Source organism: Canis lupus, chromosome 38 (assembly GCF_011100685.1).
Source record: "Canis lupus familiaris isolate Mischka breed German Shepherd chromosome 38, alternate assembly UU_Cfam_GSD_1.0, whole genome shotgun sequence".
NCBI classification, from domain to species: domain Eukaryota; kingdom Metazoa; phylum Chordata; class Mammalia; order Carnivora; family Canidae; genus Canis; species Canis lupus.
In genome coordinates, this window is record NC_049259.1 from 979,149 (window position 1) to 994,116 (window position 14,968).

General features: G+C 48.5%; 1 protein-coding gene and 1 long non-coding RNA gene across 8 annotated transcripts in view; one reads left to right on the forward strand and one right to left on the reverse strand.

Annotated features, from left to right (window-relative positions):
• The window catches only part of ATP2B4 (ATPase plasma membrane Ca2+ transporting 4), a 99,364-nt gene that overhangs the window by 61,010 nt on the left and 23,386 nt on the right, over positions 1-14,968 (forward strand). For 5 of the 7 annotated variants that reach the window (XM_038585953.1, XM_038585951.1, XM_038585948.1 and 2 more), the window contains 9 exons: positions 1,042-1,077; positions 2,639-2,800; positions 5,766-5,980; positions 6,330-6,572; positions 7,133-7,374; positions 10,727-10,958; positions 11,824-12,003; positions 12,855-12,942; positions 14,455-14,561. In XM_038585953.1, the coding sequence (XP_038441881.1) occupies positions 1,042-1,077; positions 2,639-2,800; positions 5,766-5,980; positions 6,330-6,572; positions 7,133-7,374; positions 10,727-10,958; positions 11,824-12,003; positions 12,855-12,942; positions 14,455-14,561 (1,505 nt within the window). The remainder of the gene's footprint in view (positions 1-1,041; positions 1,078-2,638; positions 2,801-5,765; positions 5,981-6,329; positions 6,573-7,132; positions 7,375-10,726; positions 10,959-11,823; positions 12,004-12,854; positions 12,943-14,454; positions 14,562-14,968) is intronic. The other 2 variants (XM_038585952.1, XM_038585950.1) reach the window with 1 other exon arrangement.
• Positions 822-3,341, reverse strand: LOC119868023. The gene is made up of 3 exons (XR_005385558.1): positions 3,114-3,341; positions 1,502-1,695; positions 822-866 (listed from the first exon to the last, which is right to left on the reverse strand). It is a non-coding gene; the product is annotated as an uncharacterized LOC119868023 (long non-coding RNA).

Genomic DNA, 14,968 nt, shown 5'->3' on the forward strand with positions numbered 1-14,968 from the left:
AGGGAACGGACCTGGATGGAAGACCTGGTAGGAAGAATCTACCACATGAAGACTGCAGATACCCAAACTTCTGGCAGAGCTAAAGATGTCACACCTGGCTCCCCAGGGTGCTGTGATGAAAACTAAATCCGGTCGACTCCTGTGTCTGTCAGTGGGTTGTGAAGGCATGAGATGGAAAACTTGTCCCAAATGAGCTGGCCCTGGCAGCCTTCTGGGCAGTCTCCCCACCCTTGCCCCTTCCTTCCTCAAACGTGGGGGACAAAGCAAACCATTGAGGCTGAGGAAAACTGCTGAAAGCGTGGGTGGTCAGTAGTAGAGAGACACAGCTAGGAAGGTGGGAGCACAGAGGCAATATCTAGCCCCACAGTTAGTCCTGTCTTGGCCACTCACTTGCCCCTGAAGGAAGGAAAGACAAGGAAGGAAGGTGAACAAGAAAAAGATCCTAAAGAGAGATCTGCATATACCTTTCCCTCAACATTCCTTCTTTCCCTGGAGAAGGATTTCTTTCACTTGGCTGGAGAACCATCTCAGGCTGTATTGTGGAGGGCAGTTTATCAAAAGGAAACCAGACACATTCCCTTGGGAACTAGACTATAGGTTTTTCTGGCTACCTGCAGATGAGTAAAGAGGAAGCTGGCCTGGTGCTGGAGAAGTGACACAAAGATGCCTTTCAGGGCCTTTGCCATCAGGTAGAACCAGTTCCAACCTCTCACTCTCTAACCCCTACCCCATTTCTCCAAGTGATGTGACTCAAGCCAGGAGCAGCCTCCCAGCAGCGGCTGGGCCCTGGGAGAGAGTAGTCCAGGTGCGGGTGTGCACTCACCCGCATAAATTGGTCTGGTCCACATCGCAGAGTCCAAGAGCCCCTAGAAAGCATGGACATGAGCGGAGACGTGAACTTCCTTTACATGGCCTTCCCTGCCCCTCCACCCCTTTGCTGTGGCCCTTCTGGGCTCTGAGCAGGACCAACAGATTGGAAACCTGATCTCTTAATAGTCACCTTGGGTCTCCACCCCACTTTTTTCTTTCTTGTTCAAACAGGTAAAAAACAAGGAGTCCCTGAAAATCGCAACAAAGGTAACCTTTCCACCCACTCATTTACCATCTCTACCTGCCTACACTCAAACCAGACCTTTCCAGGCCATCTGCCTTCTCCCTTTTCCTCTCCATAAATCTGTTATCTGCTGCTGGGGCCCAGATGCCTCATCCTGAGGAAGGTGCAGAGATTTTAGGGGTGGTCTCCAGATCCTGATCCCCATCGAAGACAGCACAACAGCACCCCCTGCTGTTGTCTCACAGACCCTCCCATCAAGATTTCTCTTGGGGAGTGCGTGGGATTGATCTGCTCTTCCCCAGGGGGCACTGAACTCCCTGCTTCACTGCCCTAGGCCGGATTTAAACACCCACGGTACCGGTACCCCCGTTTCAGGCCTAGAAGATGTCAGGGTCCTGACGGTAGAGGGAGTTGGGGTGGGCAGTCCCTGCACCCTCCTCTTGCTACCTTCCTCATCGGTGTCCTCTTCTGGTCTGGATTCCTTCTCTGCTAGTCTTCTTGGGGTGCTCGGACAGAGCCCGTCCTCTGTACCTCTCCTCACCCCTCTTTGTTTTCACCGTCTGTCTTCTTCCTCCCGATCTGGTGTGTGTTTCTTTTTTTGGTGGCTGTGTCTACATCCCGTCTCTGTCTTGTTTGTGAGTCTGACAACAGAGACAGTATCTCAGGAAGTGCCCTTCCCAAGCCAGAGGGGCCGAGCTCCGCAGGGGTGAGGCTGGAAGGGGGCTGGGAACCAGGGAGAACTGCTCTCTTGAGACAGCTACTGGAGATTTTTTTCTTTGTACCCATGTCATAGGAGTCTTTAGGAATAAAGTCATCACATTGGAGAACCAGGGCTCCACAGAAAGAAGTCTTTAATTTTAGGTCTCTTTAACTCTTCTTTTGAAAACCAAGTGGATTTATATGTCTGTCTTTATCCCTCTTATTCCAGACGGCCCCTCCTACCAGCTTCTTCCCTCTCCCCCAAAAGACAACCCTCTACCTCCCCACTCTGTACCTCCCCAACCTTCATCAGACAGGGGAGAGAGGGCATTTCCTTCCCCAGTCGTTGAACTGATATAAAAGGAGGAACTGAAAAATACTGTTTGGGGGACTGTTTCTTCCCTGACAGTCTATAGGGAGAGAGAGATGAACTTTTTAACAGCAGACTAGGATGCTTATGCTCTGGAAACATCTACCAGCCTTCCCCATCAGCCCCTTTCTGCAGCAAAGATTCACTATTTTAAGCACTGAATTCCAGGAAGGATGGCTGTTGGTAATAGCACTTAGTGGCATGACTAATCCTCTTGCTGGAATAAACCTGGCTTGGGGCTCTGAGGTGGTGCCAGGAAGCTGCCACCGAAGAGGAAATCCATAACCTAAAAGTACTCCCGTTTCATCCCTAGTTGTCAGAATATCATTGTAAAGGCCCTAGTAGAGGGTGGAAGGCATGCTCCTTGCCTGGCAGGGGTGAGAGTGGTTGGAGCTGATGCTGGGGGTCCCAGGTGGATTCCAGGAAGGAGACAGAAGAGTTTGGGTCCTCACATGCCTGCTACTCAGTGATACCCCCTTGCCCACTCACCTGTCCTATTTGTGTGCACACCCTAGCAAAGACTCAGGATGGAGTGGCCCTGGAAATCCAGCCACTCAACAGCCAGGAGGGGATCGACAATGAGGAAAAGGAGAAAAAGGCGGCCAAGCTGCCCAAAAAGGAGAAGTCGGTGCTGCAGGGCAAGCTGACACGCTTGGCCGTTCAGATTGGGAAAGCCGGTGAGTAGGGCAGTGCCTCTTGCTATCCATGCTACTCTGCTGGGTCCTCGCCGCTTTGGCTGCCTGCCTTCTGTCCCAGCTGGGCTGGCGAAAAGAGCTGAACCTTCCCAGGGGGCTGGTGCAGCCGAGGTGACCATGCCCCTCTCTCTGCCACCCTCTGGCCACTCCCTGGGTCTTTTCAGAGAGAAGTGTGCCCCTGTGTGCCAGGGTTAAAGACCCCACGGCCCCTTCCCTCCAAACAGAAGGGTAATAAAGAACTGTCACCCAGGGGAGATTCACCTTAGCAAGAAGGAAGACTTGGACGACCGCTCACCTGTTTCCTGTATTGGCTCGTAAGCTCCATAAGGGTAGAGAAGGCTCCCGTTTGCCAGCAGTAATTCCCTAGCATGGCGCTAGCACCTAGCTGGCACAGCACAGTACATTCAAAATAAGGACTAGAAGAAACAGGAAGATCATGCTTTAGAGAGGCTTTTTCCAGAGGAGGGGTTGCTAACGGCACTCTTGTGTATGGTGAGGGGAAGTGGCTTCTCCGGCCCCTGCCTCTACATTCTCCTCTCTTGGGGGTGCTAGGAACAGGGGTTGGAGGAAGAAACAAAAGGAAGATTGCTCCTTCCCTGGACATTTCTTCCAAGGGGCCACCTGGTACCACTGTTTAATTTTCTTCTGGGCCAGCCCCTCCGCTGACTGCCATCAGTCTAGTCTGGTACATTCTGTGCAGACAGTTCACCTGGGATCTTGTTAAAGTACAGATTCTGATTGAGGAGGTCCAGGGTGGGGCCCAAGGTGCTGCATTTCTAACTAGCCTCCAAGCGACGCCAGTGCCACTGATCCATGAACCACACACCGGGTGACAAGGATCTGTAAAAAGGCATTACGGTAGCCACTAACCATGTGTGGCTGTTTCCCCTTAAATGAATTACGATTAAATACAAGGAAACATTCAGCTCCCCAGTGACATCAGCCTTGTTTGAGCTGGTCCATAACCACGCGTAGCTAGCAGCTTCCTTATTGGACAGAGCAAACTGAGGATGTTTGAAGCATCACAGAGAGTTCCGATGGACAGCATTAGTCTAGCATGTTCATTCAGTTCTAGTACCTCGCTTACGGTGACCACCATGAAATCTCTGGCATATCAAGGGTACACGGGGGACATGAACTGCAGGTGTGGAATCAAGTGGCTAAGCCTGGCACACAGGTGTGAAACATTGAATAGACCCCACCCACCCCCCTCCTGTCGTCCTCCAATCCCTGCTTTAGGGAGTACAAGCTACCTGATGGCTGGCCCCTGGTCTCCTCTCGTTTTGGTTTACGTTTCAAGCTAGGCCAGTTGGGGGTGAGGCAAGTAGGGTGCGTTGTACCACCGTCGGGGGGGAGTGCTTCTTTAAATTTCGGACACTAGGCACTTTGTTTGCCTGACCTCAGCCCTGACCCTGATGAAGCAAAATTCAGAAGAATATGCTTTTACTGATATAATCACCTCTGGCCTTGCTCTGATTCTTTTGAATCATTAGGCCCTCAGGAAAAGCAAAGACCCAAACCAGACTATGGTTTGAAGCAAAGCTCTTCCCAGATATTATGCCCCAGATAATCTGGTACAGTTGCCCAGACATTGATCCCCTCAGCCTTCAGGGTGGCCAGGCAGCACCCAGGGCAGTTGGAACCCCTAAGCCAGTTGCTTTCTGACCTTGAAAAACTTCTTCCATTTGCATCAGTGTGTAGGACGACCAACTTGTCCCAGCTCGCTTGGGGCGCTCTTGATTTTACCGCTGAGAGTCCCAAGAAGCTGCTCAGTCTCAGGCAAACCAGAATAGTTGGTACCCTGGTTTTCCAAAAATCCCTCTGTGGGGGGAGGTGGGTATAGGGATGGGTGAAATAGGTGATGGAGATTAAAGAATACACTTATTAGGGTGCCTGGGTGGCTCAGTCAGTTAGGTGTCTGCCTTCAGCCCAGGTCATGATCCCAGGGTCCTGGGATCAAGCCCTGCATCAGGCTCCCTGCTCAGGGGGAGCCTGCTTCTCCCACTCCCTCTGCCTGCTGCTTCCCCCCACTCTCTGGCTGTCTCTGGCTCTCTGTCAAATAAATAATTAAATAAATAAATTTTTTTAAAAAAGAATACACTTACCATGATGAAAAGAAATAAGATTAAAAATTTTTAAATCCTAATTGTGTTTTGATCTTCTTTAAAAAACTCTCTGTGCCTCAATCTACTCATGAAAGGGGATGATAATACTAACTTATCTCACAGGGTTTTTGTGAGAATTAAATCAGTTATTATATGTGAAGTGCTTGCCTGGCCTATATAGTAACTATAGACATCTTTGCTTATTGTAAACATGTAAATTATTGTCATTCTCTGCCTATGCCATGTAAAGAGAAAGGTCAGGAAGCACCGTGCTAAAGGTTAGCCATGTAGGTGATGGGCTGACACCATAGCGGTATCACTGTAAACAAGTCGTAAATTGGGAACCCAACAGTTCCCATCTGCTAGGGGAGAAGCCCAAATTGATAAACTACTAGGAAATAGGCAAATACAGTCACTACATTCTGAATTGTGACAAGAGGGTAGGTCTGAGAATCACAAAATTTCTATTTTAGAAAACTAGACCAACTCCTTATTTATGAATGAGGAAACAGGTCCAGAGAGAAACCAAGACTAGTCCAAAGCCACGAGTCAAGTTAGTGCAGTACAGAAACTGGAACCTGTGTCCATAGAAGATGAAGCCAGCATTTTTTTTCCCTTACATGATAATGTACAAGCAAGAGAGAATGGGTGGGGGATTTGGGGGTGACTGGAGATGGTGGTTTTAAACATTGGTAGCAAAAATAATAATAAAATAAATAAAAATAAAATAAATAAAGAAATAAACATTGGTAGCAAAGGCTACACTTTATGCCAGCCCCCTTCTGGCCAGGGCCCCAGGGAGGCCTTTGAGCCTGGGCTCATGTGATGTGTTTCCTGGACAGGTCTCATCATGTCTGCCATCACAGTTCTCATCCTGATCCTGTACTTTGTGATTGACAACTTTGTGATACACCGCAGACCGTGGCTATCGGAGTGCACCCCCATCTACATCCAGTACTTTGTCAAGTTCTTCATCATTGGCATCACTGTGCTAGTGGTGGCTGTGCCAGAGGGGCTGCCACTGGCTGTCACCATCTCACTGGCCTACTCTGTGAAGGTGAGACTGGAATAGTGCTGTCTCTTCTTTTAGGACTGAGATGGGAGGGGAGGGTGCCACATAGCCTTCAGTGAAAGGATAGGCCATACGATCTGCACAGATTGAGTGGCGCCTCACAAGAGCAGAAGCCATTGGCATCCTTGGAGATGAAAAGGACCATCTTGATCCGTTGCATCAAGGTTTAGGTAACCCAGTAGAATCTGAGGACGATTCACAAAAATAGTACCCTGCATTTTTGTGCAGACAAGAGGATGAGATGCGGAGACATGTTGGCAAAAAATGGCCTTTGACATATATTTGGCAGAGCTCAGTCGGTCCCCCCTCAAGTCTATCCTCATCTCCTTTGTAGAAAATGATGAAAGACAATAACTTGGTGCGGCACCTGGATGCTTGTGAGACAATGGGCAATGCCACAGCCATCTGCTCTGATAAGACCGGCACGTTGACCATGAACCGCATGACTGTGGTACAGGCATATATTGGAGACACTCATTACCATCAACTCCCAAGCCCTGATGTCCTTGTGCCCAAGGTCCTGGACCTTATTGTCAATGGTATTTCTATCAACAGTGCCTATACCTCCAAGATTCTGGTAAGCTCCTCCTTTGCCTAGACACTTAGAATGGGTGGTTGGAGGGGACAATTCCTTTTCTCTGGACAGAGAAATGTTCTCTTGTTTATCCTGCCTGAATTGCCACTGCACATCCCATGTCCTACTCCTCGGTGAACATGTTTGGGATGACTGGGGATTGATTCATGGGAGCAGAGTGGGGGATAGGGAGGCAGGTAGAAATCCAGATCTATGAAATGCCCACCAATCACCATATGATGGCAGTATCCCTAGGAGAGATGGGTTTATCAGGAATAAATTCCATACTTTCTAGAAACTAAGGGACGGTATTCAAATGAGACCCACATGGGGTGAGATACCAGCACCATCCCCAGGGCAAACTAGAACATCCCTAAGCCCTGGATGGCTTAGGAATCACAGTCACCACTGACCACTATCTGCTTACCCTTGGGAAAGAGATAAATGCTATCCCCACATGGGCGCCGGGGACATATGTGAACATTTTGTAGGGGTGTTCTTTCCTCCCAAGTTCTCCCTAGTAGAAGCATGGTACTCAACAGCACATACAATTTTTCTCTCAGCCTCCAGAGAAGGAGGGAGGTCTCCCGCGGCAGGTGGGCAACAAGACCGAGTGTGCTCTCCTGGGCTTCGTCACTGACCTGAAGCAGGATTACCATGCCGTGCGCAACGAGGTGCCCGAGGAGAAGCTCTACAAGGTGTACACTTTCAACTCTGTGCGCAAGTCAATGAGCACAGTCATCGAGAAGCCCAGCGGGGGCTACCGCATGTACAGCAAGGGCGCCTCTGAGATCATCTTGCGCAAGTGAGCCTCCCTTCCCCCACTTCTCTTCCCTTCCCGGTCCTCCCCGTGGGAAGGTCTGGGTGACATGCACCGTGCTAAACCCATCCAAAGGGTCAGTGAGCCCCCTTTCCGGTGGGTGACATCATCACTAATATCTGAGCATTGAATCAGGCTGAGGCTTGCTTTTGAGTGCCTCGGGGGGCCCATTCTACTTAATCTGCACAACCCAGTGCAGTAGATGCTATTAGCACACCTGTTCTACAGATGAGAAAACAGACGTACGAGAAGTGAAGTACTTGCTCAAGGTGATACAGCTCATAGTGGTGCAGCCAGGATTCAGAACTTGACAATCCAAGCTTCCATCTTCTAATCTGAAACCCAAGGAATACCCTCGGGGTTACTATGATTAGGTGATTCGTCGCACGTTGGTGCACCTCAGGGCTGTTGTGAGTTCAGTTCTAGACTGCCCCAATGAAGTGGAGCAGATGAGTCTTTTTTTGTTCCGCAGTGCATATAAACCTCATAGCTATACTAGGCTGTAGTCTATTAAGTGTGCAACAGCATTTTGTATAAAAATACAATGTACATACCTTACTTTAGAAATATTTTATTGCCAAGAAAATAGTCACCATCACCTGAGCTTTAACGATCATCAGACCTTTTTGCTGGTAGAGGGTCTGCCTTGATGTAAGTGGCTGCTGGTTGATTGGGGCAGTGGGTGCTGAAGGCTGAGGCAGTTATGGCAGTTTCTTAAAACAGGACAATGAAGTATGCCGCATCGTTTGACTCTTTCCGTGAATGATTTCTCCGTAGCATGAGATGCCGTTTGATAGCATTTTACCCACAGTGAAACTTCTTTCAAAATTGGAGTCATTTCCCCTCAAACCCTGCTGCTGCTTTATCAACTAAGTTTATGTACTATTCTAAATCCTCTCTTGTCATTTCAACAGTCTTCACAGCATCTTCATCGAGTAGTTTCCATCTCAAGAAATCATTTTCTTTGCTCATCTGCAAGAAGCAACACCTCATCTGTTCAAGTTTTATCATGAGATCGCAGCCATTCAGTCCCATCTTCAGGCTACGCTGCTAACTGTAGTTCTCTCACTGCTTCCACCCTCCCTGCACTTACTGCCTCACCTGAAGTCCTGAACGGTGAGGGTCAGAGTCATCCATGAGGGTTGGAATCAACTTCTTCCAAACTGCTATTAGTGTTGCTATTTTGGCCCCTTCCCATAAATCATGAACGTTCTTTATGGCATTTAGGCTGGTGAGTCCTTTCCAGAAGGTTTCCAATTGACTTTGCCCAGATCCATCGGAGGAATCTCTATCTCTGGCAGCTATAGCCTTACCAAAATGTATTTCTTAAATAAGAAGTCTTAACGCCCTGATTCATATGCTGCAGAATGAGTGCTGTGTTAGCAGGCATGAAAACAATGTGAATCTCATTGGACAGCTCCATCAAAGCTCTTGGGTGATCAGGTGCATTGTCAGCGAGCAGTCATATTTTGAAAGGAATCTTTTTTCTGAGCAGTAGCTCTCAGTGGTGGGCTTAAAATATTCAGTAAATCATATTATAAACAGATGTGCTGTCATCCAGACTTTCTTGTTCCATTTATAGAGCACAGACAGAGTAGATTCAACATGATTCTAAAGGGCCCTGGGATTTTCAGAATGATAAATGAGCATTGGCTTCCATTTAAAGTCACCAGCTACATGAGCCCCTAACAAGCAAGTCAGCCTTTCCTGTGGAACTCTGAAGCCGGGCACTGACTTCTCTCCAGCTGTCAAAGTCCTGGATGCCATCTTCTTCCAGTATGAGGCTGTTTGATCTACACTGAAAATCTGTTATTTAGTGTAGCCACGTTCATTAATGATCCCAGCCAGACCTTCTGAATCACTTGCTATAGCTTCTACATCAGCACCTGCTGCTCCACCTTACACTCTGATGTCATAGAGACAGCTTCTTTCCTTAAACCTCACGACACAGTCTCTGCTGTTTCAAACTTTTTCTGCAGAGTCTTCATCTCCCCCAGCCTTCCTAGGATTGTGGAGAGTTAGGGACCTGCTCTGGATTAGGCTTTGGCTGAAGGGAATGTTGTGGCTGGTTTCATCTTCTATCCAGAGCACTCGAACTTGCTCCATTCAGCAATAAGGCTGTTTGGTTTTATGGGAGAAATGCTTTTCATTTCCTTCAAGAACGTTTCCTTTGCATTCAGAGCTTGGCTATTGGGAGCAAAGAGGCCTAGCTTTCAGCCTCTCTTGGCTTTTGACTCACCTTCATCACCAAGCTTAATCATTACTAGCTTTTGGTTTAAAGTGAGACATGTGAGACTCTTCCTTTCACTTGAGCACTTAGAGGCTATTGCAGGGGCATTAATGGCATAACTCCAGTAGTGTTGTCTCTCAGGGGAGGGGAGGCCTGGGGAGAGGAGGAGAGAACGGGAAAGAGCCAGGCAGTGGAGCAGTCAGAACACATATGACATTATCAATTAAGTTTGCCATCTTATATGCATGTGACTCGCAATGTCCCCAGACAATTACAATAGTAGCATCACAGATCACCGTAACAAATACAATAATAATGAAAAAGTTTAAAATATTGCAAAACTTACCAAAAGGTGGCACAGAGACATGAAGTGAGCAAATGCTTTTAGAAAATTGGTGTCATTAGCGTTCGATTCAGGGTCGCCACAAACCTTCAATTTGTTAATAAATAAATAAATAAACAAACAATGCCTGCAAAGTGCAATAAAGCAAAGTGTCATTAAACAAGGTTTGCCTGTATGTAAAATACCAGGCACATAGCAAGTACTAACAAATGTTAGTTCTATGTTCCTTTTTCCTTCTCATGCTCAACTCCACTTATAGGAAGTTGAGTAACTTCATCAAGTAGCTAGACTGTTCATGGGTCATTATAGGCTGACCGACATAGGTACAGGGCCAGTAGCTATAGAATTAACCAGGCCTTTATTTGGCTTTAGCCACCGTCTTTCAACCAACCCATTCCTGTGGAGCACACCCTATGCACTGAGCACCATTCTAGTACTATTCACGTACCTGGAATTTAAAATGTCTCTCCACCTTTGAGAAGTTCAAAAGAGGGGGTAATCCACAAATGACTCTTGGCATCACATTCACATATGAGTAGGAACAGACAACATGGGAGAATCATACCTTTGGCTTCCCTAGACCTGATCCATCTACAAATCACCCCACCTTGGGAAAAGGGACTCGGCTGGATGATGAACAGAGATTTCTTACCCAAGAATGCTGTCTTTACGAGTAATGCAGGATTGCCAGAATGTCTGCAAATGAGTGTAGAGACATCTGGGGTGGGAAAGGGTTGCTGCTTCCTGACTGTGTGCCTCCCCAGGTGTAATCGAATCCTGGACAAGAGAGGGGAAGTGGTTCCATTCAAGAATAAGGACCGCGATGAGATGGTCCGCACTGTCATCGAGCCCATGGCCTCTCAGGGACTCCGAACTCTCTGCATCGCTTACCGGGATTTCAATGATGGCGAGCCCCCATGGGACAATGAGAGTGAAATCCTCACTGAACTGACGTGTATCGCAGTGGTGGGCATTGAGGACCCTGTGCGCCCAGAGGTGAGGCTTTGGCTTGGCAAAAGGGTAGGAGAACATGAATGGAAGTCTTCCAACAGCCTCTGGCCCACATGCCAGCCGAGCATGATGTAGGGGGTAGTCCCCCCATAGAAGGGAACGGAGGTACTAGTTCCATGTTTAGCTGTGACCCCAGGCACGTTACCCAACAGCTTCTCATGTACAGGGATAGATGTTTCTGTGCCTTCTGCTTCCCAAACCACTGTGGAGTGCTGAGCTGATAGAAGCTGGCATTCTGACAGTGAATGCTGTCTGAGGGGTGAGAAACATAGGTTGTATTGAGCTTATTATTGGGTACCTAAGAACAGTCAGAGTTAACTGGGACACCAACTTTGCCTCTAGCCACCTTCTTTCAATCAACATATTCTTATTGACTGCCCCTAGAATAGCTGAACAGTAATCTAGAAACTAAGGCGTTGAAAAGGTCTCTGCTTATAATAAGTTCAGACTAGTGGACTTTTAGTTGTCAAGGCCCAAGGGCATAGGAGACTATAAAGAATGGATTGGTTGGAGTATGGGCCAGGGAAGTGGAGAATGCTAAAAAGGGAGATGGTGGCCAGATCCCAATGAGGTATGGATGTGCCCTGCTAAGAAGTCTAGATTGTAGGGAGAGTACACTTCCACACCTGGCTCCTCAAGCAGATTTTCTCTTCAACTCATGCTACAGTAAGGCAAGTTCAAATGTAGTATTATGAATAGGGCAGAAGTCGGGTGGCACCAAACAATATAAAAATGACCAGACCTAGCCTCTGCCACATGGCACTGCTCCTAAGTGCCTCTCTCCTGTCCACAATGAAGGGACCCTTCACCACCCCCACCTCCTCCTTTCCTCTCACCTTACTCTCCATAGGTACCTGAAGCTATTGCCAAATGCAAACGAGCTGGCATTACTGTCAGAATGGTGACAGGTGACAACATCAATACAGCCCGGGCCATTGCCACCAAATGTGGCATTGTGACACCTGGGGATGACTTCCTGTGCTTAGAAGGCAAAGAATTCAACCGACTTATCCGCAACGAGAAAGGAGAGGTGGGTCCTGGCTAGGAAGACCTCATCTCGCAACGGGGTGGGGGGCAGCTCTCCTGTAACGGATCCAGGACACAGGAAAGAAAGCGACTGGGTTTTGTTTTTCTTGTTTGTTTGCTTTTGGGTTCTGTTTTGTGTGTGTGTGTTTTGAAGATCGAATTGGCTTTATTGAATGATTTCATGAATCAGGCAGCAACCCATATAACCAGTAGGGGCAGCTGTGAGGAGTTGGACCCCAAGTGGGTGGTTTTTAAACTGAAATCTATTCGTAGTGAACTATTCCTTCTACCGCAGCTGCTCAGGTGGCAAAACTGAGAGGTTTCTTTATTCTCATTATCTTCGCTCATAAGCTGTCTTTTGAGACAGCATCACTGACTTTTTATGTCTTCCTTATTTTTCAGTCGTGGGATGATTTCATCCTGATTTCCCTCCACCTCACCCCCCTGTGTCACTGCCCCATGGCACAGGTTTGCAAGAGGATGTGGTCTGGGTGTGGAGCAGACCAGAGCCTCCTGGTCTGCATAGAAACCAAACCTAAGACCTTAGGAGCACTTTAGCCACCTGACGCAACAGCCAACCCTGGCCCACCTCCTGCCAAGGGTCTAAGAAACAGGAGACAGACTCCCCAGTAGGAAATTGGGAGGGAAATGAAGACACACAGGGTCTGAATGGTCACCATCAATGAATCTGCCCTTGGAGACTGAGCTGTTTCATCTCCCTTGGAGGCCATGGTAACACCCCCCAGGGGCTGTGGAATGTGAGCTCTTCCAGAATCTCGGAGTATGGGGAGAAGTAAACTCCCCCTGGATGGCTGTTCTGAGCTTGACTGACCTGGTGTGCTCTGGTGTTGGCAGGTGGAGCAAGAGAAGCTGGACAAGATCTGGCCTAAGCTTCGAGTCCTGGCACGATCATCCCCCACTGACAAGCACACACTGGTAAAAGGTGAGCTCAGCTCCTGACCAGATGCCTGGAGCAGATGAGAGCAGACTGGGGCAGACAGCCAAGAACCAAGGGCCAAAGCAACTCTCTCATCTTGAATAGGGAGGTCCCAGGAGAGCTCTCCAGCTCATGGTGGGGAGCAGACAGTTTAGCAAACACCTGTACATAAGACATATAATGAAGTTGTTCTAAAACATCATGTCTTATTTGCCAGTAGTAATATGTACTAGTCAGAGCAGGTTAAATTATTCTCATTTTGCCAATAAGAAGGTTTGAGGCTGAGAAGACAAAGGACTTACCCAGACTGCCCAGCTTCAACCCCCAGGACCCTGTCTTCGGATCAACCGGTGCTTTCTCCAGCACACCCTAGCTGCCTTAGGGCACCAGCCAGGCTACCTGCTGAGGACAGACTCACAGCTCAGAGCACCCTGCAGGGGAAACAATTTATAACCTTTGGGTGATACTACAGAGCCTCCAGCAGAAGGAAGAAAAAAGGGAAGAATGAAGTAGAAAGAGAGGTGGTACACATACACTCACACTTCGATGGCCCAGCTTGGACTCCAGAGAAAGGGCATCCAGACATCAAGTATGTGTGTAGATGTGTGCACACATGCATTTGTGTATATGCTGGTGTCCAGCTCTGACATCCCGATCTTCTGTCCTCTCCTCGCTAGAAGAAGCCAGCCTCCTGGGAAGTCTAATTTCTGGCTTTAACACACACACACACAGACACACACACAGACACACACACACACACACACACACACACACCAGCTGTTTTGCTTCCTTTCCTGCTTAGGGAGCACGTGGCCCTCTTTGGCTGAGATGGGATGGAATGATGGTTGGGCTTCACAGCTGGCTTTGGGACCTTGCAAGGACTTTCCCCTCTCTTGGTTTCAGTTTTCTCATCTGTAAGGTGGTGGGAGTTGCTTAAATCATGGATCTCTCTGGGTGCTCTGCCGCCCTCCGGCTGTTCCTGTTCCCTTGGCTTCTCTCCCCATTCAAGCTGCTTTGCCTCCTGGCCCTGGAGGCTGAGACACTGCTCCCCCAGCCACCAGGGGGAAGGAGCTCTAGTTGCCAGAATGGCCGCCAAGTGACCAGTCAGCCCACTCACAGCCCTGGGGCCTGGTCTTCACTCCTTCCTGTGGTTGTTTTCAGCTGGTAGCTGGACTTCTATTTATAAATTACCTGTGTTTCTGTGCCTGCTGCCAGGGTGAAGGCCGGATAAGGTGCTCCTCTAGCCCTTCTTTACCTCAGAACAGAATGAGGCAGACCAGTAGCAGCTTCTCAGAAGCTGACAGATCTGTCGCGCTCAGACAGGTGGTTATACTTTCAACATGTTATAAAGTGAGCTTGTTACCCACAAAAGAAAAAGGGAAGAAAGGAAAGAAAAAAGGAAGGTGGTAGCAGGGACCAGAGAGGAAGACACAAAAAGCACCATGGTGGGGAACAGAGGGCTTGCCACATGCCTGGGATGGCGCATGTGGATTCGTTGGGGCACATCTCTCTTCCCAGGCATCATCGACAGCACTGTTGGGGAACAGCGGCAGGTGGTGGCTGTTACTGGTGATGGCACAAACGATGGGCCAGCCCTGAAGAAAGCCGATGTTGGCTTTGCCATGGTAAGCAGCTCGGCACACTGTCTCTGCCTGCAAGCCACCTTCTCCGAGAAGCCAGGATGAGCTTCTTGTAGCCTGGTGCCTCCTGTACCATCACACCCCACCCTGTGCTCTTTTCTCTGACACTCTCTCTTCTGCTGACCTGGTTGATAAAAGTCTGTGTAATGGGAGACCCATCAAGTGTGATGATCCAGGCAGGGAAATCATGACACCTCATTACCCAGGAGAGCGAGACCAACTTAAATTTGCCCGTGAAGGTGGGCGTATTGTCTGTGTAGGCACACCATAGAAAATTCATATTCTATATGAAGCATGGCCAGAACTGTTCATCGCTCTGCTTTTCACTTGTGAGGTCAGGAGCATCAGAATCACTTGGAAAGTTTATTCAAAATCCCATATTCCAAGGTCCC